This window comes from Protobothrops mucrosquamatus, unplaced genomic scaffold (assembly GCF_001527695.2).
Source record: "Protobothrops mucrosquamatus isolate PMUCROS unplaced genomic scaffold, P.Mucros_1.0 scaffold_165, whole genome shotgun sequence".
Lineage (NCBI taxonomy): Eukaryota > Metazoa > Chordata > Lepidosauria > Squamata > Viperidae > Protobothrops > Protobothrops mucrosquamatus.
Window position 1 is genome coordinate 46,287 of NW_015386241.1, and position 27,139 is coordinate 73,425.

The window sequence follows — 27,139 nt, forward strand, 5'->3', positions numbered from 1 at the left end:
TGGTCCTTTCTCACCGCCCACCGCCGCCCGGTGCAAAGATGGCGGCGGCGCGACTTCAGCAGTGAGCGCCGCGGCAAAGTACGACTGCGAGCTTCACGGCTCGCGGCTTTGCCCCATCCAGAGATGGCGGCCATGAGTCTCCTGCTGCGAACGGCGGCCAGGACCGGGGTCCGGCAGCCGCTGACCTTGTCCGCGTGGCTCGGGCGGACGGCCTTGCTGGGCCCCAGTGCCAGTCGCTCCGGAGTGATCGGTAGGGACGGGCTTGGGTGGCAGGAGATGCTCGGCGACTTCCCTTCCAATTGACCTTGGAAGCGGGCAGAGCTGGGAAGGATGTGAGATGCCCCTGAAGGTGGCGGGGGAGCGCCCTTCCTCTTGCAGGAGCTTCACCTGTTGAGTTTCTGCCTGTGGTGCAGTAGGATTGAAAACATGGGAGTGGGACTAGCCACAATCTCAGAAACGAAAGTGAGAGCCTGAGCCAACGTTGGTTTTCTAGCCCAGTGTTTCTCAACCTTGACAATTTTAAGGCATGTGGACTTCAATTCCCAGAATTCCACAGCCAGCATTGCTGGCTGTGGAATTCTGGGAGTTGAAGTCCACATGCCTTAAAATTGTCAAGGTTGAGAAACACTGTATCTAGCCCAACATCGGTTTATTTATTAGATTTCCACCCGCCTTTCCTTCGGGAGCTCATAATTTTTCTTCACAACAGCCTTGGCTGAGCTCCTGAGTCCTTGTCAAAATGCATTTTCTTTCAAAACTCTGCTCAGATTATAAGGAGCTGATGTTCCTGGCCCTGTTTCTTTTTAAATGTATATTATGAGTAAACAAAACTGACATTCAAGGTGGCCAAAGAAAGACAGATCTAGATGCCAACAAAATACAGGTAGTCCTCGATTTACAACGGTTCACTTAATGACTGTTTAAAGTTACAAGGCACTGAAAAAAAGTGACTTATTACCATTTTTCACACTTAGAACTTGCAGTATCCACATAGTAACGTGATCAAAAATCGGATGCTTAGCAACTGGTTCATATTTATGACGGTTGCAGTGTCCTAGGGTCATGTGATCACTTTTTGTGATCTGACAAGCAAAGTCAGCAGGGAAGTCAGATTCACTTAACAACCATATTACTAACTTAACAACTGCAGTGATTCACGTAACAAATATGGCAAGAAAGATCGTAGAATGGGGCAAAACTCAACGAGAGTCTCGCTTTTCAATAAATATTTGGTGTTCAATTTGGTCATAAGTTGAGGACTACCTGTATACTGTAAGCTTTACAACTTTGCTACTACCTAATGATTGTCTGTTGGCACCCCAGATCTAGTAACCCCAATATGACCATTCAAATTAAGAACCTTTTTTCTCATTCATGTGGAAAAGAATTGGATAGGTTCCCCTATTGCAGAATAGCTGTGTGTGAAAGGCATCCTGAAAAATAAGACAACAATATCAGAACTTTTTGCGTTCTGAAAAGATTGCAGAAATAACTGTTGACTTGTATTAAAATGTCAATTTAATTTTTCAGTTTCACTGCGCCATGCCAGCGACTTAAAAAAGATGTTTTACATCAAAGCAACACGGTTTTATGATAACCGGTTTCTGAGATTACTGGTAAGTTTAGGATTAAGGTCTGGAAAAAGAGCAGAGAGAGAAAAACCATTTTAGATGGCGTGAAGAGAAGTATAGTCTTCAAATCATAGGAATGACTAGTTTCACTTTATTCCATTTTTCTCCAGTATTATCTAATACTGGGCACCATACTTTAAGAAGGATTTGGAAAACTGGCCCAGATGCCGAGTGGACTGACAGAGGAGTAAAAATTAAATGTTGTGGAAAGAGGTTGAAGGAATTAGTAATGTTTTTCTAAGAAGGCTGAGGTAACAATAACGATACAGTACAACAGATTTGAAAGGACCATAGAGGTCCTCTAGTCCAACCCCTCTCCTCAGACCCTATACCAGGGGTCTTCAGGCATGCTGACTGAGGAATTCTGGGAGTTGAAGTCCACAAGTCATAAAAGGGCCAAATTTGAAGACTCCTGCCCTATACCATTTCAAACAAATGGCTGTCGAGTCTCAAAAACTTTCAATTGATGGAGCACCCACAGCTTCTCCAGGCAAGCCATTCCACTGATTGTTCTCACTGTCAGGCAGTTTCTCCTTAGTTCTAGTTTGGATCTCTCTTTGACAAGTTTCCCTCTGTTATTTCTTGTCCTGCCCTCAGGTGCTTTGGAGAAAAGGTTGACTCCATCCTCTCTGGCAGCTCCTCAAAGATTGGAAGACCGCTATCATGTCACCCCTAGTCCTTAATTAGCCTTTGTTAGACTAGACATGCCCAGTTCCTGCAACTGCATTTATTGTATGTTTCCATTCCCCTAATCATCTTTGTTGCTGTACTCTGCACTCTTTCTAGAGTCTCAGTGTCTTTAGAAAGAGTGTTATGTTATGGGGTTATTTTAGCTTTCTTCAAATACCTGAAATGTTGCACAAAATAAAGTTCTTTTCCCCCCTCTATAGGACACCCAAAATCATGCAAACCTAAAAAGCAGATTCCATATGTGTGTTAAGAAACCCTTTCACATAGAATAGTTTGATAGTGGATCTAATTATTCTGAGAAGTGATAAACTCTCCTTACTGGAGGTATTAAAGAGCAGACTAATTAGCCATTTGTCAGGGATATTTTAATTTAGATTCCTTTCTTGCTCTGGGGCCATAAATAAAATGAATGAAATGAATTTGGATTCCTATACTGAACCATACTTTCTAAGTGTTCCTAAAATCTTATTGCATTTAATCTTTCAGTGATCCTGAAAACTCAGGGAATTTTCTTGCATATAAGTCAGGGTGGGAGAAAAGTATACTAATAATAATTCAGCTGCTAGGTACATAAAGAGTGAAAAATTTGTGGGCTTGCTTTGTACTGACTTTGCTGTCTCCCCTCCTTTTTTTAAAAAAAACAGAATTGGTATGCTCTGTTAACTGGAATTCCGGTGCTGCTTATTGTAGCCTTTGTTAATATCTTTATTGGTAAGTACTACTGCACCTTAGAATCTTTTGTTCTGTTTTGTACTGCTGAATATTGCAGATAACTATATCATTTCTGAATGCTGTTTCAGTGATATTGGATTAATTCTGTTTTCCCTGGGCAAGACAAGAACCATCAGTTAAATGTCTATGGAGATTCTGTCATCCACATCATAGTTGTTCCAAAGGTGCTTTTTCCAAAAGACAACTGGACTTTCTTTTTTTTTTTCCCCTTTGAAAACATTTTGTCTCTCATCCAAGATGCTTCTTCAGTTCTACCTGACTGGTAGAGAATGAAAGGATTTATAGCGAAATATTTCCAAAGGCGGGGGACGGGGGGCGGGGAGAATCAAGAAAGTATGTGTGCCTTTGGGAGAGCCATCAGCACATTCATTTCCATTATGTATCCTCCAGATATATGGACTTCAAATCAATTCCCTTGGAATTTTAGAAATTTCAGTCGAATTAATTACCAGCTTGATGAGGACTGAGCTCCAGAATTTTTTTAAAAAGCCTCTGAGAAAAAGTTTCTTGATAGTTTTCTGCTTTTTCTTGATTTATGAAATTGATAATGGACTACATCATGTTGCATCTTTATGGCTCTCTTTATTATAATAAGGTTTGACTTAATTAAATCTATAACTTCTAGCTTTCTGGATGTATGTTCAAAGTGCTTTTTTATTTGTTTGCTTCTTTTTTATGCTGTGGCCTAAAGTTGCTTTCTTAATTACGTTCTATTGTGATATATCCTGATTATGAAATTCCCTTTTCCTTTGGATAATCTTGTCATTTTAATTTATTAGAAATGCTTTCAATTGTCTCCCTCTTTAGAATCATTTAAAAAAAAATATGAATTAAAATGATAACACAAAGATCATGATTGGCATGGTACAAAATGTGAATCGAAACATCAAAAGAAAGTATTGCATAATTTTTGATGTGTAAAAATACAAGATATGTTACATATTTTATTTTTAAATAGCTGTGGAAGCTATTCACCACTGAACGGTGAATAAATATGCATTCAATAGGAGTACAAATGTAGGATTTATTCTTCCGTTAGGCTGATAATAAATTGTGACTGGCAACATTTGTTGACTTCACGTTCTTCCATCAGTATCTTTTTTGCATGTCTGTTGCAGACTTAAACATAATGACCTTGTCTCTGCTTAGGTGAAGCTGAATTGGCTGAGATCCCAGAAGGTTATATTCCAGAGCATTGGGAGTATTATAAGGCAAGTACAAAACTTGGAAGAAAAAAATTTGTGAATTTTGTAAGTCAGTCTTAGGAGAATAAAGCTCTTGAAATTTAAATTTGGCAAATTTGTAATTGGTTTCATGTTTTTATTCTCCAATTTGCTGTATTGATTATGAAGAAATGTTATATGTCAACACTGCAACGAACCTGGCTGAAGCCATCTTGCTCGTTTTCGGTTGCCACAAGAATGGGGGTGGGCAGGGTGATGGAGTTTTTATGCTAGTCTAAACAATTCTCTGTCCCGTGGGAACCAAGGTCATTCCTTTTCGTTAGACTGGGGGCTGAGCATTATGTTAGAAAGCACACCAAACTATTCTATTCGGAAACGTAGTTGATTGCATGTGGGAAGTTTAACTTTGTAATATTGTAACTTTTGGGAGGGAACTTTAGTCTTGGTTTCACTTTTGACCATGCTGATACTTTGTAACCAATAAACATGTTCTTAGAGGAAAACTCAAGCCTCGGAGTTCTGTTTTAATTGGTCTCATCTATCGGAACCATCACATTATATTTAATTATGTGTATGCATGATATTGTTAAGAATCGTATTCACAACCGAATGAATTTCTAGAGAATCTGTTTTCACTTAAACCAAGAACCTAGCAACACCTCTGCATGGTGACATATGGCATATGAGAAATGTCAGAGGAAATATTGGAAGCTGACATTGGGGTGGTTCTGAAAAGCACTATAGTTAATGGAAGGTAGATTGCAGACTTTCGTTTTTCAAAGCTTTTGGACGTTGGTCCAACCAGTTGATGCCGGTAGCTTCCTTCTGCAAGCAAAATACAATAGCGGCGATCATAATTATTTTGTAATGCCTGCTTTGGTTTTCCTTCCAGCATCCTATAAGTCGGTGGATTGCACGTTACATCCATGATCCCCCTGAAAAGGAATACGAAAAGGGAATGGCTACGTTATATTTTGAATATGAAAAAAGGAAATTAAGGTAGGATAAACTAGAAATGTACCTGTGTTTTTTGTTTCTTAACAAAAATACTGAACAATTGTTTCAGGTGTGAGCTAGAAGCTGAGCACTGTTTTGTTTATTTAGTTACCACTTAACTTGTTTAATGCAGTTCCATCCCACCTTCCCTCTAGAACAGTGATGGTGAACCTTTTAGAGACCGAATGCCCAAACTGCAACCCAAAACCCACTTATGTATCATCGGGTGCCGGGTGGGTGTGGCCCATTGGGTGGGCATGGCCCATTGGGTGGGCATGGCTGTGATGGTAACAGCAGACTGGGTGGGACTAAAAAGTTCAATCAATCAATTCCAACTTTGAGAGAACTTTTTTTCCCCGCGAGAAGTTGAAATTGATTGATTGCTTGAACCTTTTTTTTTTTTTTGCACACGGTGGCAGAGGCCTAAAGCAAAAAAGTTTTATAAAACCCAGCTGAAGGCCTAGGACTGGGGTGACGGCTCGCGTGCCCACAGAGAGGGCTCTGAGTGCCGCCTCTGGCACGCGTGCCACAGGTTCGCCACCACCACTCTAGAAGCTCAAGACAATACATATGGGGAGGACCGAATATTAAATGATAAAGGGAACAATAGATGTCATCGTGTATTATATCATATTTTGCTTTTCCTATCATCCAGATATTCCTTCCCCCCCTTCCTTTCTTTCTGGGTAAAGAATACGGATATCATCATATTATCATCCTACAGTACAGGGAGTCCTCAATTTATGCCAAGTGAGCCCAACATTTCTACGGCTAAGTAAGATAGTTGTTAAGTGAGTTTTTGCCCCGTTTTCTTGCCATAGTGGTCAAGTGAATCATTGCAGTTGTTAAGTGAGTAACATGGTTGTTAAGTGAATCTGGATTCCCCATTGACTCTGCTTGCCAGAAGGTCACAAAAGGTGGACACGTGACCCCGGGACACTGCAACCGTCATAAATACATGCCGGTTGCCAAGAGTCTGAATTTTGATCACTTGGCCGTGTGGAAAAAACAAGTCATAAGTCCCTTTTTTCAGTATCGTGGTTACTTAAAATGGCCACTAAATGCTTGTAAGTTGCAGACTACCTGTTCTTTTCTTTCCCGATTAACCAACTCATTAAAGCAACCACATCTCTATTCAGACTGGAGAGGAAGCTGTCTGAAAGCCAGCCACGGGATAGAGTTTATCCCTTCCTGATAGATATGGAGCAGTAGGAAACCTTAAGTCTATAATTTAGTCTGGCTTCCCTCAGTTGGGTTGCTTTAAAGGGGCATGGCCTTTAGACCTTAGATTAGGGGTAGGCAACCTTGGCTCTTTTATGATTCGTGGACTTCAATTCCCAGAATTCCTGAGCCAGCTATGCTGAGGGGAAAGGCAGAGGTTTCCAAGCTGAGCCATGCTGGCTCAGGAATTCTGGGAGTTGAAGTCCAAAAGTCATAAAAGAGCCAAGGTTGCTTACCCCCTGCCTTAGATTTTTCAGCAATGGCCATGCTTCCTGTGGAATTCTGGGAGTGGAAGTCCATATGATTGGAGGTCAACCAGATTGGGGCAAGGAGCTTAGTAAAAGGAACACAGGTATCCGGTAGCACATAGTTTTCCATCTCTGCCTGTCAAGTTAAACACAGTCCATTTTCTGTGCTACTGAAATATAACCATGTGGCTGATGTTAGAAAAGATTATTTCAGAGTTTCTTTTTTCTCTTTCCTTTCCTTTAACAGGAAATTGGAAGCAGACGCAAATAAGCTGATGTTCCACAGGGGGGATGGACCGTGGCATCAATTTGAAGCCCCAGGCACGTCTACGATTGATTATTCTCCTAAAGCAAGACCTGATTTCTGAGCATTTCAGCTGGAATCTCCGGCAGGCATCCCTGCAGGGCAGTTAAAATGTGTAATGTATACCTAACTTAAATCAAAATGTGCGCTGCCCAGAATAGTCACAGAGTTGGGCGGCCTTACATGTGTAATTAAATAAATAAATGTTCTGATTCAGTAACCCCTTGTACTAGCTTGTATTAGCTGTAATCCTTCCCCCCCCCCATTTGCTGTATCTTTTTTATGTGTGTACTCCAGAATAAACCCCATTCGGTTCTATATAGTTCCCTACAGGCTTCTGATTTTATTTATATTCTGCCTTTCATTCCAGAGCACAAAGAGGCGTAGCTAGTCAGATAGGTTGGGCCAAGAGAATAACTGGCCCAGATCAACCAGCTGAATGACTTTGGGACTTCAAAAAAGTTATTTACAGTCCAACCTCAAGGATGTGACTGCGGCTCCTCTGGATAATGTGATTGGCCAGGAGGGCCATTGCGCAATTGCGGGTTGTGTGACAGTTATGCCCTTTTCTGGACCAACAATCCCTGCTCACAGTCACTCATGCCCTAGTGTTGCAACGTGCTCTACATGGGGCTGCCCTTGAAAAGCATCTGGAAGCTCCAATTGGTTCAAAATGTAGCAGTCCACGTGGTTTTGTACAGACTCAGGTGTGTGCCTTTTGTCACCTTTCCAGCCGGAGCTGCATTGGCTGACTATTTGCTTCCAGGTGCAAATCAAGGGGCTGGTTGTCATCTTTAAAGCCCTCCATCGCTTAGGACCGGGTTATCTGAGGCACCGTTTCTTCCGGGTTACATCCACCTGATCCACTTGAGCAGGGAGGCAAGGAAGCTACGTCTGGTGGGACCCCAAAGAAAGGCTTTATCCATGGTGCTTCCTTCCCTGTGGAATATCCCTGCAGAGATTAAACTGGACCCCACTTTGTAAGGCCTTGAAAACCTGGTTTTGCCAACAGGCCTTAGGAACCCAAAGTGTTATTTGCTTAATAACCATGGTCACTCACTTTATCATTATCATTAAAACGGTTGTAAAATCAAGTCTGGTCATGTGACAGACTGCTTAACAACCACAACAGCTTATAGATAGTCCTTGGTTTACAACCATTTGTTTAGTGACCATTTGAAATTACAAGGGCACTGAAAAATGTGACTTGTGACCGTGTTTCACACTTAAGACCGTTGCAGCCTCCCCACGTGGTCAAAATTCAGATGCTTGTTAGCCAGCTCATATTAATGACAGTTGCAGTGTCCCGGGGTCGTGTGATCCCCTTTTGCAACCTTCTGACCAGCAAAGTCAATGGGGAAGCCAGATTCACTTAACAACCGTGTTATTGACTTTACAACTGCAGTGATTCAATTTAACAACTGTGGCAAGAAAGTTTGTAAAATAGAGCAAAATTCACTCAACAACTGTCTTGCTTAGAAATAGAAATTTTGGGCTCAATTGTGGTTATAAGCTGAGGACCACCAGTGTTGATTTTGATGGCAAAAAACACGAACAATGTTGCTGTAGGATTGTATTTCATATCATTTTCATAAGTCCTAATATAGACAGTGTCCAACTATGAAATTTGGATAAACATAGGCCATGAATCCTTTTTTTATACCATACTCTACTCAGATCAGACCACTCAGCCTCTGCATCTTCAGAATCCAGTTAGCATAGATTTTGCTAGCTGGGAAATTTCAACAGCTTCAAATGGAAAGGACTAATTTGAAAAGATTCCCCCACATACTAAGTGCTTTTGAGATGTGAGCTCAGAAGCAACCTTCTTAAAAGGAAAACGGTACACACAGTTTTAACGTACTGTATTGCAAGCAGTAATGTACAGTACTCATTATCCCCAAAGGCTACATCATACAACCTGGATCATTTAAAAGCTTTTAAGATAAATAACCTACCTCAAATGTATGTCTGAGTTTTCAATTAGAAGCCAAAATTACTGCTCCAGCTGTATGTATTGTTTCTGATAGCTTGTAATACATTCACACAGCAAAAGCTACTCGCCTTTCTAATAAAAAGTGTATTGCACAAGAATAAAATCCTTGATTACTTCTTGGGGACTAAGATGTCCTGGAATAGCATGCACAATAAAAGCCTTCACACAACATACTTAACCAGGTTAGGTTAAAATCAGAATGCCAAATCCACTCCCAAATTGTTACATCTTACCTGACATTTTGAGAAGGGATTAGTGTCTGGCATGTAACGCCAACCCAACTGATTTATTTATTTATATCTCGCCTTTATTATTTTTACAAATAACCCAAGATGGCAAATACGGTATACCTAATACTCCATCTTCTTCCTCTTTTCCCCACAACAACCCTGTGAGGTGGGTTGAGCTAAGAGAAAGTGACTAGCCCAAAGTCACCCAGTTGGCTTTCGTGCTTAAGGAGGGATTTGAATTCATTGTCTCCCAGTTTCTAGCCTAGTGCCTTAACCACTCTTAGGCTCTCTTTTAGGGATTTAGGGCTCAGTATACCAACCCAGAAAAGAGTTTTACAAGATTCAGAGTATCTTGAATGCCCATATTGGAGAAGGTTGGGTAAAACATCCCTTAGTTTGCTCACTCCAGACATCAAACCAAGATGTACAAATAGTCCTCAACTTATGACCACAATTGAGCCCAGAGGGGTTTGTTGCTAAGTGAGACATTTGCCCCATTTTATTACTTTTCTTGCCACGGTTGTTAAGCAAATCTTTGGAGTTGTTAAATTAGTAACACGATTGTTAAGTGAATCTGGCTTCCCCATTAACTTTGCTTGCCAGAAGGTTGCAAAAGACGGTCACATGACCCCAGGACGCCGCAGCCGTCATAAATATGAACCAGTCGTCCAGCATTCGAATGTAAATCACGTGACCGTGGGGGAATGCTACAACGGCCGTTAGTGTGAAAAACGGTCATAAGTCACTTTTTCCCCCAGAGCCTTTGTATCTTCATACGGTCACTAAACCAACTGTTGTAAATCGACCAGACCTGTGTACTTGGCTTGGATAGGGCATGAATCCTGGCAAGTGGTAGGTAACTCCCGTCCTCCTCCACTCCAAGCTGGCGTAGGGTTGCCAGGTCTGCTTCCAAAAAATAGCGGACAAGGGGGGGGGGTTAAGTAGTAAAAAAAGTAGACTGGACAGCTTTAGATTACGTACCATTTCATCATAAAGCTTTTGAATAAAAAAAAAATGTCCACTATTTTGTGAAATGATGAGAGTGTTGCCAGGTGTCCACTATTTGAGTGGACAGTCCACTTTTTTCACATTATGTTCACTATTTTGTGAAAAAAAATAGTGAACATAATGTGAAAAAAGTGGACTGTCCACACAAATAGTGGACACCTGGCAACCCTAGGCCCACCGCCTAAGCTGGGTTAGCCTTTTGTGTGAACGGTGCGATCACACGCTCATCATTGCGTGCAACCCACTTCTCCTCACCCCTCTTTTGAAGGAGCCGCCCTGGAATTTCCCTTTTCCCCAAATACCCCCACCTGCCCCCACTTGTAAACTCTCCTCTTCAGATTTTTGGGCCGGGAGGAGGAGGAGGAGGAAGAAAGAGAGAGAGGGAGGGAGGGAGGGAGAGGGGAAGCTCCTGAGCACGTGCAGAGTATACTGTTCCTCTGGGAGGGCGGCGGCCCAACCGCCCAGCCCACCGTCCCTCACCGGGCGCGGTCTCCAGTCCAGGGCGCACGCCGGTCGGGCTCCCCGGGGCGGGAGGGGGCCGCTTTCGGAGAAGCAGCTGCGCCGCCGCGGCTCTGCCTTCCATTGGATTAAAAATAGCGTCTCTCCGCCCCTCCGGACGGGCCGGCCTCGGCTGCGCGCTTCTGCCCCTGTCCGCGTCTCTCTGCCCGGGCTCGGCCGACCGCTCGCGCCCCTGGCCAGCCAGCGCAGCTCTCGGGTCCGGCCGGCGGCGGGGAAGATGGAGCGGGCCGCGTTGTTCGCCCACGGGCGGGAAGCGCCGATGGCTGCCGGGGACGTGGGCGAGCTCTTGGTCCCCTACATGCCCACCATCCGGGTGCCCAAGACCGGCGATCGCGTCTACAAGACCGAGTGTGCCTTCTCCTACGACTCGCCCGTAAGTAGCGGTGGCTGCTGCTGCTGCTGCCCGGGCTTGCTTGCTTGCTTGCTTGCCAAGCCGGCTCCTCTCTTTCCCCGCAAGCCGGGATCCTGGCTCTGCGCGCTCCCACGTTCTCCCGCGACCCTCCATTCCCTCGCGCCCCTTTCACCCGCCGCCTGCCCGGCCTGGTTTCCCGCGGGGTCGCGCTCGCCCCATTGCGCGGCGGGGCTTTGGCCCGTTTCCCCCCACCTGTTCCTTCCCCTCTTGGGTTACATCTCCCCTCGTCCCCTGCGGATTTTGATGATCGCTGGGTTGATTCGTCTGAATGGGAGAAACTGGGCGTGCCTGTAGTTATCTCGCACCCCGATTTTCCGTGACTCCCCTAGAAGTGAAGTTGCCTCTAGTAGACGACCTATGTTTCTAGCTACTTTGTCTCTACGCCCAGCTAGGTGGCAGTGCCTAGCCAACGTCAGCTAAAGGGAGTTGGGATTTGGTTATGGAGGGCTTGGATAGGAGACCACAAGGAAATGTCCAGGTGGCAAGCTAGATTGGGAAGTTTAAAAAAAAAAAAGCACGAAAGAAAGTAATGGCAAACCAGTTCCATTCCAAATGGACAGATCTTTGAAGTTGCAAGTCCACTTTGCCGGGGGACCCCAAAAGTTGGACTTTTGAGCTGGTTACAGGCCTCTAAATAGATTCCTTCCTCCATATGCAAGTCGTTCCATTTTATTGGCAATATAGCCTAGTTCTGCTGATCAAGCCATTCAGCTGCCCTACTTATCTTTCCTTATTGGTAAGGAACTTCTGCCAGGCTAAACTCAAATGTGGAGTTCTTGGGTTGCCAGCTAGACCGGAAAAAGTCACATTTTTTTCTTAGCTTGTGTGCTCCTCACAGTGCAGTGTATTGAGCCAGATCTGCTAAAAGTATTTGTTGAAGTTAGCTGCCTTCACTCGGTACCTTAACTTTAGTATTGATCTTGATGAGTTTCTTTTTGTGAATTAGCACCTTGCTAACCAACTAATTTGATTCAGCATATGGTACAAACCTAGGGAATGAGTTAACAAAGTAACAAAGTTAAATGCGTTATATGAATACACCCGGTCAGTTTCTCAGCTTCTTAAATTACCATCCTATCAGCCCTTCTACTTCTCTGGCTAATAATGATTGTTTTGTCTCCACTTTCTTAATAGCTTTTCAAGCTGGTAAGCTAGTTCCTTCTGGTCTCTATTTGATTTAGCTGCACCACCTTAACCTGGTAAATTTCTGATTGTGTTGTGATAGACTGGATGTTGCCCTTTACTTATAAGAGGTAGTCCTCAACTTACAACCAGTCACTTAATGACTATTCAGAATTATGACAGACTTCCCCAGAGCTACTTATGACCCATTTTCAAAGTTAAGATGGCCACATGCACCCTCCCAGGTGGTCAACGTGACTCTATCTTGGGTGCTTAGCAAGCATCTCATCTTTATAGCTGTTTGCATTGTCCTGTGGTCATGTGACTATGATTTATGATGGGCTGGGTTTTTTTTTGTTTCTGGTGTTTACTTCTAGTTGCTGGCAAAAGTGCCCATTGGGGAAAATAGATTAACAACTGTAGTGTTTACTGAATGGCCACTGCAAAAGATGTAAAAAAAAAAAGTCTAGTCGTGTGGTGCCTTAATTTACGGCCACAATATCTTATGACCAGAATTCCATCCTCAATTATAGTCATAAATTGAGGACTATTTGTAGTTCCACAGGTGAAATATAGTGAGTTGCTATTTGATCCAATATTTTGCAAGGATGGGGGTGGGTGGGAATGACTGGTTGAGTTACAGATGTGCTTCTGCCTGCATTTCCTACAATCTGGAGAGTGAATTTAAAGTCAACAGGGTTGCAAACTTATCTTATATGATCTTGGTTCCAGATTGACCATCTGTTCTTTCTCGACTAAATCCGTTTTATTGTCCTACTTTTGAGGTCTGTGCTATAGATTTGCTCTTTCATCTTGTGAACGTACCCCTTCATTTTATCTATAGGGAAATTTGTTTTGATTTTCCTAAAGCTGAACAAAACACCGAGTTTAATTATAAATGGAGTTTTGATATTTAATAGTTTTGAGTACTGTATTGAGAATCAATTTTGGGGCAAGAACAAAGGAAAAAAACCTTTATTGCAATTCCTTATTTCCATTCCAGGGCAGAAATAAAGCGGTATTTAATTTTTTAGTAGATATTTGTGACTTTTAACTGCTTCTCTTTGAAGCTGAAAAGTAAGCTCTACTTTGCTGTATTAATTTAACCAGGTTCTCTTGAGTAACATAGTTTTCTGAGTTTATGCAATATTAAATGTGTTTGGCTAGCTTAATGCTTCTCAGCCTTGCCAACTTTAAGATGTGTGGACTTCAACTCCTAGAATTCCTAGCCAACGTTAAATTGAAGTCCATACATCTTAAAGTTGACAAGATTGAGAAACATTGCACTAGTTTGTTGTTCGCTCTGTTGTGTGAATATATCCTGTCATAAATCAGGTTTTTCTGTAAGGTTAAAGTTAACAGCTTGGGACAGATCTGGTGACTTGGATGCAGGATTCCTATCTCTCTCTCCCTTTCTCTAAAGTTTTACGAGGTCATCAAGTTTTCAGGCAAGATTGGTGATCTTTGAAGGCTTGTGTGAATTCTTAGTTTAGAATGAACTACAGTTTTCTCTTAGTCCTTAAACCAGTCCCCCACCTTCAGTTCATTGCCTCCATTTATTTGGCTCGTGCTCAATTTATTTATTTTTTAGTCTGCCTTTATTACTTTTATAAGTAACTCAAGGTGGCAAAAGTAACTAATACTCCCTTCTCCTACTTTCCCTATGGCAACATCCCTATGGGGTGGGTCAGGCTGAGAGAATGACTGGCCCAAAGTCATCCAGTCAGCTTTCATGTCTAAAACGGCACTAGAACTCACAGTCTCCTGGTTTCAAAATTGGCCCTTTAACAATTACACCAAGTTGGCTCAGTCTGAAGGAGTTCCCAACCTTTTCTCTTTGCCCAAACTAATATTTTTGTGATGTTCTTACGCTGCTACTCAGAGGGAAATGGCAAATAGTTCCACCTGCAGGCTGTTCGTGTGATAATTAAACTTGCAACTACTTGCTAGCTAGGAGGAGGAAAAGCATGGCAATTAGACTTGCAGCCACTTACATTTAGGAGCTACTGAACGTAACAGGGGCGATATATTTTATTTTAGGAGAGGTTGATGCACAAAAGTGTGATGCTCTTCTTGACGACTCTTCTAGGTTTAGCACATTGAGGTCACAAGTAGCCTGAGATTTTTGAAAGAAAGGCACACATTCTCCTTTTGATATTAGCTCAGACCGTTTTTTTACTTTTCCAGCTGTCACCCAGCACTGCAAAGTAGATACAACCCCCTTCCTTTTTTCACGTCGTCTGTTCCAAGTATGATCTTCTCATTTCAGCAATGGTCAGCTTCAGCTGAATAGAAGTGTGGGGCTTGGCTGTCTGGTGTCTCCCTCATTATTTGGGAGTAATGAATTCAGGACAGTTTTTTGTTTTGTTTTTCATTCTCTGGGGCTGACCTTCTGGCCCGGCCGTCTGTGACTCAGCAGAGCATTCTTTGTAGTGTTTAGTTTTATGTTGAACGGAGTGATTTACAAGCCCAATCTAATTCTAATTCATAAACATATAGATGTGTGCGTAAGACCATCTGTCCTTGCTACCAGGTTTACTTGTGTGTGCTTGCTCGGCTGAGTGGGTACATGCACACATTCATACATAAATTGTATTATAGTTCCTGTTTAACAGTTGCTGAATTGGTTACCAATAGGGTTTTGAGTCCAAATATTGGTTTTGATTTAGAAATGCCTGTATGGCTTCATCCTAGGACAGTGATGGCGAACCTTTTAGAGACTGAGTGCCCAAAAAATGGCCCCGGCCTCCCGTCCGCCCCCCGCTTTACCCCCACTCCTCCCCCACCCCACCCACCGTGCCAATGGCTGTCCCGCCCACTCCTAGCCCACCCCCAACCCTCCCGCCCTCCCCGCTCTCCCGCAGGGCTACTCACTGCTTCCATGGGCCACCGCAGATCGCCCAGGCGACCCAGCAGCACCGTGGGGGCCACACCGCCCGCACCCCGCAGCATCAACTGCTCACGAAGGGGTGTGAGGGCGGAGTCTTGTCCCCGCTGCCTGGCTGCTATGTCCTTGGCTGCGCTGCTCTGCGCAGGCCGCACTTGGGGGCGACTCTTCTCTGGGGGCCTGCTAGTGAGGAGGGGGCCGTGAGCAGAGGCAGTGCTGGGGCAACGGCGCAGGTGCCCACAGAGAGGGCTCTGAGTGCCACCTCTGTCACGCATGCCATAGGTTCGCCACCACTGTCCTAGGGCAACTTATTATTTATCTATCAAATTTATTGGTCATCCATCTTACCACAGGTAAGATAAAACTATATAAATAAAACACCACAAAATATAAAAATGCAACAGCTAAAAATGGGGAGGGAGGGAATATGATGAGCGGGGAGGGGTGTGTGATCGGATATTAATCTATCAACGTCCCACAACATGAAACTCCTTCTTGGGCACCCATTTAAGGGTCCTATCCCTGGGAGGAATCCAAGGAACATGAACCTAGACGCCGTCTTCTGCTGGGTTGATCCAGATGCTTTGGCATCGTTGGTCTCCAGAGATTCACCTTGGCACCTGCCCTGCTGGCATTTTGGAAGTCAGTCAAGATGGTTCCATTTGAACAGGCTTTGGGGAAATGATTGGATTAAATCCAGTTTTTAGTTTTCAGCCCAGGCAAGGAGTGAGACTTGTGATAGAATAATAGAATAATAACTTTATTGTCACTTTGAATGTACACTAATCGGCATACTTTAAAATGAAATTTCATTGCATTCAGCTCTCAAGGGGTCACCCCCTCCAATATACACTACATAAATATGACAAAAGTAAATGAATAAATACAGAATTATGCATATACCTACATATATTATATGACACAGAGAAACAACAGTCTAGTTCAGGTTATGTATACATGTGCATGGCGAGAAAAACGAATCTTGCGAGTTTGCCAGATGGATGGCATAAGGAACAAAGCTATTACAGAAACACTAGAAATGTGTATATTCCAAGACTGGGATATGAATTCCATCCTTAACATATAGGTAGTCCTTGAATTACGACCACAGTTGTGCCCGAAATTTATGTGGCTAAGTGAAACATTTGATAAGTGAGTTTTGCCCCATTTTATGACTTTTCTTGCCACAGTTGTTAAATGAATCATTGCAACTGTAAGTAACATGGTTGTTAAGTGAATCTGGCTTCCCCGTTGACTTTGTCAGAAGGTCACAAAAGGTGATCATATGACCCCGGGAAACTGCAACAGTCATAAATATGAACCAATTGCCAAGCATCTGAATTTTGATCACGTGACCATGGGGATGCTGCGACGGTCATTAACTGTGAAAAACAGTCACTTTTTTCAGTACCGTTGTAACTTTGGTCACTAAATGGAAGTGTTGTAAGTGTAGGACTACTTGTATTTGTATATGATGCAGTGATGCAAGTAGAAAAGGGAGGGAATTATAGTACGACTGACCTTTTGTCATTTTTCCATTATTGTGGTTACATATAACTAGATTTTGTTTCAATATGCCCTCTGTAATTTTTATGTTTTCATAATTGGTGTATTTATGGATCTGAGGTGGTTGTATGTTAGTGGATTTCTGCTGATTGAAGTTTATTGGGGTTAATTTATTGAAACTGTAAGTTGCCCACTGGGTTGAGTTGGGAGACTATAGAAAATCAAATAAATAAATTAATAAACGAATGAATAAATAAATAAATACTGGATGTTGTAAGAGTCTTGGGAAGTACACATAGAAATATAGGTAATAAATAGACAAAAATCTCCTTTTGCAGTGGCTTGAGCCTCAAATAACATGGTTGCCCCCAAAATCCCACTGATTTTACCTCTTCCACCAGCTCTCTTCTCTTAAGTAAGAGAAAATCTATGACGGCTGTTCCTCTTATTAAAAAGCTTTTTTTTTCCAGAAAGGTTTGTAGATTCCTGCAAGATCATGTTTATTTAAAGTTGGAGTGATTTTCGTAAAACCTCAAGTTCCATCTTTTTAGTAGCTCTCTCAAAGTGTAAGGAAGCAGAGAGACAGCTCATTAAATTGATAGAAATTATTGATACATGTGCGGTTATGTTGGAGAAAAGAGAGGCACTCAAGAGGCTGCTTCCTGAAGTAAGAGGGGAAAAAAATGAGAATAAATGGATCTCAGGTGCATTGCTGGATGGATCTGACTTCTGAAGCATCAACAACTTTTTAACTTTTCTTGACTCAGCTATCGTTAAGTGCAGTCATTCCAGATAGGACAAGTAGTTAATGGAATAGTAGACTCTTTCTTTCTTTTCCCAATAATTTTGTTAAACATCACATTATACAAGTAAAAGTTATACAGTTATAGATACGTATACACACTTTATATAGAAGTGTAGAAAGAGAAAGGGAAAAAAGGAAAAGAGAAAAGGAGAGACCTCCTTTATCTCCGCCAAGAATATTTATTTATGTATTAGATTTTCATCCTGCCTTTAATATTTTTATAACTAAGTCAAGACAGTGAACATACCTGATACATCTGCCTCCTGTTTGCCCCACAACCACAACCCTTTGAGGTAGGTCGGGCTGAGAGAGAATGACTGGCCCTAAATCATCCAGCTGGCTTTCATGCCCAAGGCAGGACTAGAACTCACAATCTCTTTATGATTGGCCCAAAGTCACCCAGCTGGCTTTCATATCTAAGGCAGAACTAGAAGTCACAGTTTCCTGGTTTCTAGCATGGTGCCTTCACCATTCAACCAAACTGGCTGTAACCACAGAGTCTAATCTAGAATAATCAACCTTAACAGCTCATCGCCATATGTTAAAACACAACATTTCTTCATTTCTCTAAAGTATAACCAAACATCTCTTCATTCCAAGACACTTTCCAGATTTATAGAAAGAAATAGAGGAAACCAGAGGAAGAAATTCAACAGAGAGACAACAAAACTAAGAAATTTCCTCCTAGCCTGGCTATCAATGAGGATGATGGTGAGGAAATGGGCGGCAGAGAAATGGAAAAAAGTCAAGGAAGAACTTGCAAAAAGCAGCATCTGTGAATGTAAAGGTCGTGGTCCTGTATTAGGGATGTACAGGACATTCCATTCTGGGAACAGAACGTGCTGGTGAACAATGGAACATTCCATGTTCCTCTTGGGTTGCCCCATATGGGGCCTACTTGGTATGTTCCAGGAGCAGTATTCTTTGCCCATTTTATTTTCTGCATTCCCTCTCTTCTTTCTACTTTGGTCCTCAAATTTTTATAGTTCCTGTCACTTCTTTCGGTCCGTGTTTTTGGTTTAAGCAGATCCTTTGGAAGTTGGCATCCACTGCTGACACCAGTTGTGATTAAATTGAGTTGATCTGGTGGGAAGTGGTGTTCAAGTAACCTTTGATAGACGGCAGCAAATGAAGCTTGCAAATCGTGGTTATAAGTCGTGACAGTTGTAAATCAGGTCACTCACATGACCAAACCAATTTTACAACTTTTTCCCCCAGTGGTCACTAAGCAAACACCATGGCTGATAAAGCCATGATTTGCTATGCTCTATTTTGCCAAAACCAAGAAGTAAATGTCAATTTTCAGCAAAATATGGTCATGTGGCTGTGGGACGCTGCAAATGATTATAAATTCAGGCTGGTTGATGAGTGCCTGAAATGTCATGTGGTTATCGGGTGGGGGGGGGAAGGAGGGCAGCCATCAAAACTGTGATTATAAAGTGATTCACACAGTTGTTAAGCAAATCTGGCTTTCCCATTGACTTTGCTTGTCAGAAGCCGGCTGGGGAAGTTGCAAACAGCGGGTCATGGGATCCCAGGACATCGAAACCATCATAAATACATGCCAGTTGTCAAACAGCCAAATTTTGACCTTGGGCATGCAGAGATGATAATAAGTGTAACCACTGATTGTAAGTCCTTTTTTTCAACACTATTGTAAGTTTGAACGGTTATAAGTGGTGGGCCACCTGTATTCAAAGCTTTAAGAGGAGTTTCACATATTTTAGTGGTCTGCAATGAAACCTGGTACACAGAAGGCTAGTGTATCAGCAAGAATGGTTCTAGTTTGGATGGTTGCTTAAAAAGAATGCTTTTTTTTTTTAACTTCCAGTTCATACTCACTCTTGATTCCATTGTCTGAAACTGAAAAGATGATTATCAGTAGATAAGAGGGAGGTGACAGCATTATTAAAATTGGATTATCGTGTTTGCAGCATGCCTGGTTCTAACAGAGGCGTTTACTATTCCTAAATAAACTTTGTAAGCAGTGCTACTTTATTGCAGTGATTGTCATGGGATTATGATTTAGATTTCCTGGTCTCCATAGTGTTGTCTCTCATAAATCTGGACAATTATGAATGATGTGGTTGGAATCTGTGAAGGAGGAACATGCATTTTAGAGGATTATTTGGGATGCGGTTAATGTCTGGATATCTGTGGTCAAATGCCTTCTGTGGAATTTCAGTTAGTGGGAGCTGGTTATTAAACATTGGAATGTGTGTTGCACATTGTTTAGAAACTAAGGAAAAACGTTTTGTTTGGAAAAAGTTATGTCACCTGCCTGTACATCTTTGGTAGAGTTGAAGGAGAGACACAGAACTGACTACAGAACTAACTACACATTTCAAAAGAAGGTAATATATGTAGCTCATGGTTGAACTCTAGGTCATTGGTGCGTTGAGCTGTGTGTTTGCTTGCAGACATTTCATTACCCAACTAGGTAACAGCATCAGTGCTAATGGGGTTTGCGCTTGCCCTGTCAGTGTTGGTGGGGGTGTGGTTTTCTCTTTGGCAGTTTCATGATTAGAATGTTGTTTTCTACTTGATTGTTTGTCTGGTGTTAATCCCAGCTTATCTGGGCAAGCTACTGCTTGTGCTGCTGCATTCTGAGTCACCTGTAACTTCCCAATAGTCTTCAAGGTGCAGTCCTATATGGGTCCAATAATCCAATTGTGAGATGACCACAATAAGGGCATAGGTGGCTGTCTGCAGGGCCTCCCTATCAAGGAAAGGGCGCAACTGGTGCATAAAACAAACCTGGGCAAAGGCCCTTGTGGCCACAGCCGCCATCTGCTCTTGAGCAATATAAACTAAAGTCCAAGTTGCTCACCAATCTCAAATGGGAAAATGCAGCCTACTTCTAAGACCAGTGATGGTGGCATCCCCAACCTTGAGGGTTTCAAAGAATGGTCAGTCTAATTTAAAAGAAAAGAAAAGAAGGACCAGGGGTGACATGACAGCAGTCTTCCAATATCTCAGGGGTTGCCACAAAGAAGAGGGGGTCAACCTATTCTCCAAAACCCCTGAAGGCAGGACAAGAAGCAACGGATGGAAACTCATCAAGGAGAGAAGCAGCCTAGAACTAAGGAGAAATTTGTCCGACAGTGAGAACAATTAAATAGAAGGCTTGCCTCCAGAAGTTGTGGATGTACCATCCCCATCGGGTTTTTAAGAAGAGATTGGGCAGCCATTTGTCCAGGATGGTATACGATCTCCTGCTTGAGCAAGGGGTTGGACTAGAAGACCTCCAAGGCCCCTTCCAACTGTTATTCTGTGAAGTCTGCCCTGCCCAATCCAGAACTAAACAGCCTCCAGACACTGGGCCAGTGCAAGATTGTCATCAAGGCTGGAAGTGATTTCCTTGCTTACTTCATAATCTGCATCATAAATCTGGGGAATGAATAGCACCTAAGCAAAAGGAGAGGCGAGAAAAGGAAATACTGTTGCATAAGCAGAAATCCATTGGCACACTGTTGGATTTGGCTACTCATCTCTACATCATGCTGATCATGATGTTGATATTCTAGATGGGAACAGGAATATATAGGTACATTTCGGAGAGTTTGCATTTTATGAACCCGTGACTGCTCCATCATGTTAAAAATCTTCCCTAAGGTTTTTGGATTCCCTTCTTAGGAACCAGGAAGACAGCCTTTAGGTGCCAAGACAGCATAACATCTTGTGGCAAGTAAAATCAATACATTTATTAAGGCATAACTTTTTCTTCTTCTGGCTAGGTTAGCATTCTCGGCTTCCTTTATATTTAAAGAAAGAAAATTCACATTTGAAGTTTTAAATTTTCTTCTACCTTCTGACGTTCTTTTCTACATTCCCTCTTATTATTATTTTTTTTTAAAAAAGAAAACTATTGTAAATAATTGTAAGCCATTATTTTAAATTATAAACTCATTTTGAAGCACTGGCAGAAAGGCAGCCCTTCAGTTGAGTAAGTCAGTAAATAAATAAATACAGGTAGTCCTCAAATTACAACAGTTCCTTTAGAGACTGCTCAAAGTGAAACAGCACTGAAAAAAGTGACTTATGACCATTTTTCACCCTTACGACCGTTGTAGCTTGCCCATGGTCACGTGATCAAAATTCAGATGCTTGGCCACTGGTTCATATTTATGACGGTTCCAGTGTCCCGGGGTTATGTGATCTTATTTTGTGACCTTCTGACAATCAAAGTCAACGGGGAAGACAGAGTTACTTAACAACCATGTTAGTAACTGAACAACTTCAGTGGTTCACTTAACAACTGTAGCAAGAAAGGTTGTAAAATGGGGCAAAATTCACTTAACAAATGTCTTGCTTAGCAACAGAAATTTGGGTCCCAATTATGGTCATAAGATGAGGACTTCCTATAAAGTATGTTTTTTTAAAAGTCCAGAGCAGTGGCCCCCAACCTTTTGGGCACCAGGGACTGGTTCTGTGGACAGAGGTTTTCCGCGAACCGGAGAGGGTGTGGTTTTGTGTGCTGCCTGCATCCCACGGATGGGCCTTTGCTTATTTGTGCGGACCGGTTGCTGGCATGCCGCGGCCCAATGCCGTTCCATGGACTGGGGGCTGGGGACCCCTGATCCAGAGGAAGCTGACAAAGATGGAAGCAGAAAGAGGGAAAATGTTGGTAAATACTTTTCTTCCTTTCAATGCTTTGTTTTACTCCTCTGTTAAGAATATATATATTTCAAGGAGTCTCAGCTTTTAGATGTTGGGTTGCCCTTTTTTAAGGTTGCCTTTTTTGTATTTTGCCCATGAAAAGTTCGGTACGCATTCAAAGGCTACTCAGCTGCCTGGTGTTTGTCACCTCGCTGGAAGATAGGATATATTTATAACCCACACACTTCAAATCTCAAGTGTCACCCAGCAGGTCTCTCTGAATAGGGAGTTGCGCTGATTAGGAAGGCCAAAAATATTCCAAAACAATGTTATAGATTTAAGTACTTAAGGTCGACTGGCTGAAGGACGTCCCCCTGTACTGAAAGCTTACGTGGCTAAAACTTTGCTAAGGCAGTTTCTTCTGGTTCATTCCAAGATACTTAAAATTTGTGATGATTGAGGACTATATTGCTCTATAAGCAGAATCGGCATTATGATGTACCATGTTTTGCAATGAGTCTCTGTACGCAGTGATGCATTGTATTTTAACCACTTAATTAACCTGAGTCAAAAGTGGAACCTTGTTGGGATTGGCTGTAACTTGTTGCAGTTGAACTGTACTTATCTTTTCTGCAAACAAATGTCAACTACAAGCTCAAATTACACAACCTGCTAACGCATGGTTAGCTGAATACAGTAAATGTTTACTGAATCACTCTAACTGTCTGGGTTTGTGCACCGCACTGAACAATAAACTAATCACACTGCCTTGGTTTGCAGAACAGAACAACCCACAAGCCAGTTAGCTACAGTATATTTTAGCCAGCACTATATGTTTTGACTTAGGGAACCCTTAGTTCTAGGAAGAGCTCAGTTGTTATCCAATCTCAGTAGTGTCTCTAATTGCACCCTTCTTTAAGTTTGTTCCTACTGTCTTACGAGTAGGAAGCTGACACCGAATCCCATCAATGTGGAATGCTATCAACAAGCAGAGAAATGGGTCGTCTTCTAGATTAAACTAGTTGTCCTAAAAAAGCAAGATGTACAGCATGGAGGGGAGGCCCAGGTGACTGCAATGGCGAAGAGTGCCTATTTTTGGCTTGGAATAGCTGTATTTTCGACAGCTGTAAAATTGACAGCTGTAGCCATTCTTGGACGTGAGAAAATGGCTGCAGGGATCTAAAAGCTTTAATAACCTTGCATGTTAGATTACAGTAAAACACTCTACGTGGGGGCTACAAAATTTTTGGGCTCTATTGTGGTTGTAAATCAAGGACTACCTGCAGCTACTTGGATGTAGTCTTTCTAGTGTGCTGTTCCTCAGTATGGGAACCTTTATAGAGCAGGGTTTCTCAACCTTGGCAACTTTAGGACTTGTGGACTTCAACTCCCAGAATTCCTCAGCCAGCAAAGCTGGCTGAGGAATTCTAGGAGTTGAAGTCCACAAGTCTTAAAGTTGCCAAGGTTGAGAAACCCTGTTATAGAGGCATCATTGTGTGCAGCTTGTTTTTTTTTTTTAATGTATTTATGAAACATGCACCTCCTCACCAAGCTTTGAGATTCTCTTGCCATATTTTTAGCTTTTGAGTGCCTTGGAAGTACTGTTCAGACTTTGCTGTTTTCCTTTATAAATTGTTCTGAAGCCTGTGGTTGTCTCATGTTTTCTAAATGCTCAATTCAAGCAATAATTTCAAAGTCAAAACAAAGAACAAAATCTACATGGAAAAAAAAATAAGACCGGTTGAGTAACATGCCTTGGCTGTTTAAAATCTGGATTATTCGAGGACAGTCTAAAAATCCAAAATATTCGTAGTGTTTGATGTTCTTTAAATCTTCTATCAGTTTTTCTTAGCCACATTATCTGCTGGGAAGTGCTAGTGGCTGTTAAGAGCCAATTGCTTTGGAAGGGGAAAAGACAAAAGAATTATTTATCTGTCACTTGTATTTATTTAATTATCACAAGTGCTTTTATGCTATTTCAGAGCTATTATTATTATTTTAAATTTATTGTATCCCATAGGCTCCAAGCAACTCAGAAGGAGAACAATACAGTGTTATCCTGCGCAATAAACATAAAAACATATCACATATAATGTTCAACTAGATTATCTAACAAAGCAGCCCCCAACTTTTGGGGCTCCACGGACCGGTTCTGTGAAGAGCAGTTTTTCCGTGGACTGGGTGGGGGTGTGATTTCATGGTTCCGCAAGTGCGTGGATGGGGCTTTGCTTGCTTGTGTGGACCGGTTCTGGGCAGGCTGTGGACCTGTGCCAGTCCATGGACTGGGGGTTGGGAACCTCTGATCTAAACCATCATTATTCTCCGAGTCATCTACTCCTTTGTCCCCAAATATGCTTTTAGAAAATGAGCTCTTCAGAAACTCTAATACCAAGAATGAAGTTGCAAATACTGTTTCTGGTTTGAGCTTATTCTGTAGCAAATATGCTTGAGGTTCATAATGGGGGGAGGGGGCGTCACAAGGAAAATTTGCAAGAAAGAGTTTCCTCACTTTGCCTTTTACAGGGTTTTTGTTATTGGCTGTTTCCACTCTGATTGTGCTTTGTGAGCAGGAAAGCTGCGCATAGCTTCTGTTTCCTTTGAATGATTGCAACATGCTCTCAAAATGTGAAATATACCCACTGGTCCAAGAAAAGGTGGAGACCCTTTGATATACAGATTGTGTGTCTGTGTAGGTGGGAGGGTGTATGTGTTATTATCAGTCCAAATCATCTGTGGGATGATGGCCTCTTCGTTGAAGGTTATAGATCTTCAGTGTAATTTACTACATTAATCTAGTGTGGATTGGTAAAATTATGTTTTCCAATTTTTCAGTCTGGGGTTGATAGGGTGTGACTGGCTTAAAGTAACCCATGCAGTTGTCCAACACTTTAACTACTATACTGTATCTTGGGCAGAGAGAGAACAACTGGCCCAAAGTCTTTCAGTGAGCTTCCAAGGATGAGGGGAACTAGAACCTGGGTGTCATCACACTTTGTCCAACATTTTAACCACTACAGCATATTGCTTCTTGAGCCGATAGAATGTGACTGGATGCTTGGATTACAGACTAAACATGCACCAGTGTTGTGATGCAGATGTTAAAATGGCAAATGATATTTTGGGATGTATTAACAAGAGCATAGGGTCCAGACCATAGGACAGTGATGGCGAACCTTTTAGAGACCGAGTGCCCAAACTGCAACCCAAAACCCACTTATGTATCATCGGGTGCCGAATGGGCGTGGCCCATTGGGTGGGTGTGGCTGCGATGGTAATGGCAGATTGGGTGGGACTAAAAAGTTCAATCAATCAATTCCAACTTTGCGAGATCTTTTTTTTCCCCGTGAGAAGTTGAAATTGATTGAACCTTTTGGTTTTTTTGCACACAGCGGCGGAGGCCTAAAGCGAAAAAGTTTTATAAAACCCAACTGAAGGCCTAGGACTGGGGCGATGGTGCTCGTGCCCACAGAGAGGGCTCTGCGTGCCACCTGTGGCACGCGTGCCATAGGTTCGCCACCATGGCCATAGGACATCTTCTTCCTTGGTGAGGCTGTACTTGGAATACAATGTCAGTTCCTAGCATCAACAGTCTAACAAGGACATTGACAGGTGCAGGTTTAAGAAGAGACCTACAAAATAGTGATGAGATGAGAAACCATGTCATGTAGGAATGGTTAATGGTACAAAAGAAGAGAAGGCTGAAGGGAGATATTATACCAGTCTTCAAATATCTAATGGATTATCATAAACAAGAAGGAACAGAATTCTCTGTTGCCCCTGAAGGCAGAACTAGAACCAGTGTTAAAACTACAGGAAAGTAGAGCCAATTGACATATTAGGAGGAACTTCCTAATGGTAAAGCTGTCAATCAGTAAATTAGATTATTTTATAAGTTTTTAAAGCAGAGGCTGGATAACCATCTATCCAAAATGATTTATCAAATTCTGCACTTAGGAGGAAGTTGAATTAGAAGACATCTGAGAAATCTTCCAAGTCTGTGATTCTTTAAAGGAGATTTTTTATGTCCCTTACTGTGCTGAAGAATTCTGTCAGGTGCCCTAAATGTGCCCTAATACTTTTCTATTCTTCTCCACAGGACTCCGAAGGAGGCCTTTACGTTTGCATGAATACTTTCCTGGGATTTGGAAGGGAACATGTAGAAAGGCATTATCGTAAGACTGGACAGTGTGTATACTTGCATATCAAGAGGCACATGAGAGAGGTAAGTGCTGCTCAAGTCAAGACTTCAGAAGGCTGCTTCAAAAATGGTTATTTTAGCAATTTATACTTGTTTGAAAATGTCATTGGATGAATGGCTTTATAAAGGTATGCAGTTCACGAATACCTATTGAGAACATTCTGCTCCCAACACCTGCTCCAATCTCCGTCTTTGCAATGAATTTGAACTGTGGAGAGATTCCTTGGTTTTGTAGATATAGAGGGATGTGGTCATAGAACCATTGGTAGTGATGATTCCTCTCTATTTGGAATGGATTAGATCCCACTTTGAGTACCATGTTCTGTTCTGGGCATCTGTTACCTTTCAAGGTGTAGGTCAGGTCAAGAAACAGAAGCAATGGGGATTCCAGGAATGTTGTTTATTAATAGAAAAGAATATTTACGGCTTGGAGTTGAACTTCCTACAGATGTTTCATTACCCAGCCAGGTAACATCTAGCATTAACATGTTATATAGTTGGGTAATGAAATACCTGCAAGAAAACAACCAAGCTCAGAGAGCACTGAGGGATAGGATGACAGAATCTTGAAAACATGGCTGAGTTTTTCTTGTTCCACATTATATCAAATATAATCAAGGCAGGTTCATGGAGATTGTTTTTCACACTTTCCATTTTTCCCCGGACTGAATTTCTCTTCCTTTAATGCTTCATTGTTGTCTCCCCCCCTTCCTAAGACCAGGACTGTATAGTATTTCTTTACTGCACCATGATTTAAGAAGGATTTGAATGAATTGAAACAGCTTTAGGGAGAGGACTAGCAGGATCAAGAAGGCCTGGAAATCAAGACCTCGACTTACAACCATTCATTT

General features: G+C 42.2%; 2 protein-coding genes across 2 annotated transcripts in view; both read left to right on the top strand.

Moving 5' to 3' along the window:
• Positions 1-38: 38 nt before the first annotated feature.
• On the top strand, positions 39-7,331 carry NDUFB5 (NADH:ubiquinone oxidoreductase subunit B5). Its single transcript, XM_015821505.1, has 6 exons — positions 39-250; positions 1,531-1,616; positions 2,966-3,032; positions 4,203-4,264; positions 5,130-5,236; positions 6,950-7,331. The coding sequence occupies exons 1-6, from the start codon at positions 124-126 to the stop codon at positions 7,068-7,070; spliced, it is 570 nt and encodes a 189-aa protein (XP_015676991.1). The 5' UTR covers positions 39-123; the 3' UTR covers positions 7,071-7,331.
• Positions 7,332-10,976: 3,645 nt separating this feature from the next.
• Positions 10,977-27,139, top strand: part of USP13 (ubiquitin specific peptidase 13) — a 94,739-nt gene continuing 78,576 nt past the window's right edge. The window contains exons 1-2 of the mRNA XM_015821465.1: positions 10,977-11,132; positions 26,187-26,312. Coding sequence (XP_015676951.1) covers positions 10,977-11,132; positions 26,187-26,312 — 282 coding nt within the window. The remainder of the gene's footprint in view (positions 11,133-26,186; positions 26,313-27,139) is intronic.

Coding starts and splice junctions, on each gene's coding strand:
- NDUFB5 (XM_015821505.1), top strand. CDS start 124: ATGGCGGCCATGAGTCTCCTGCTGCGAACGGCGGCCAGGACCGGGGTC. Junction 3,033..4,202: donor CTTTGTTAATATCTTTATTG/GTAAGTACTACT, acceptor GTCTCTGCTTAG/GTGAAGCTGAATTGGCTGAG. Junction 4,265..5,129: donor AGCATTGGGAGTATTATAAG/GCAAGTACAAAA, acceptor TTTTCCTTCCAG/CATCCTATAAGTCGGTGGAT.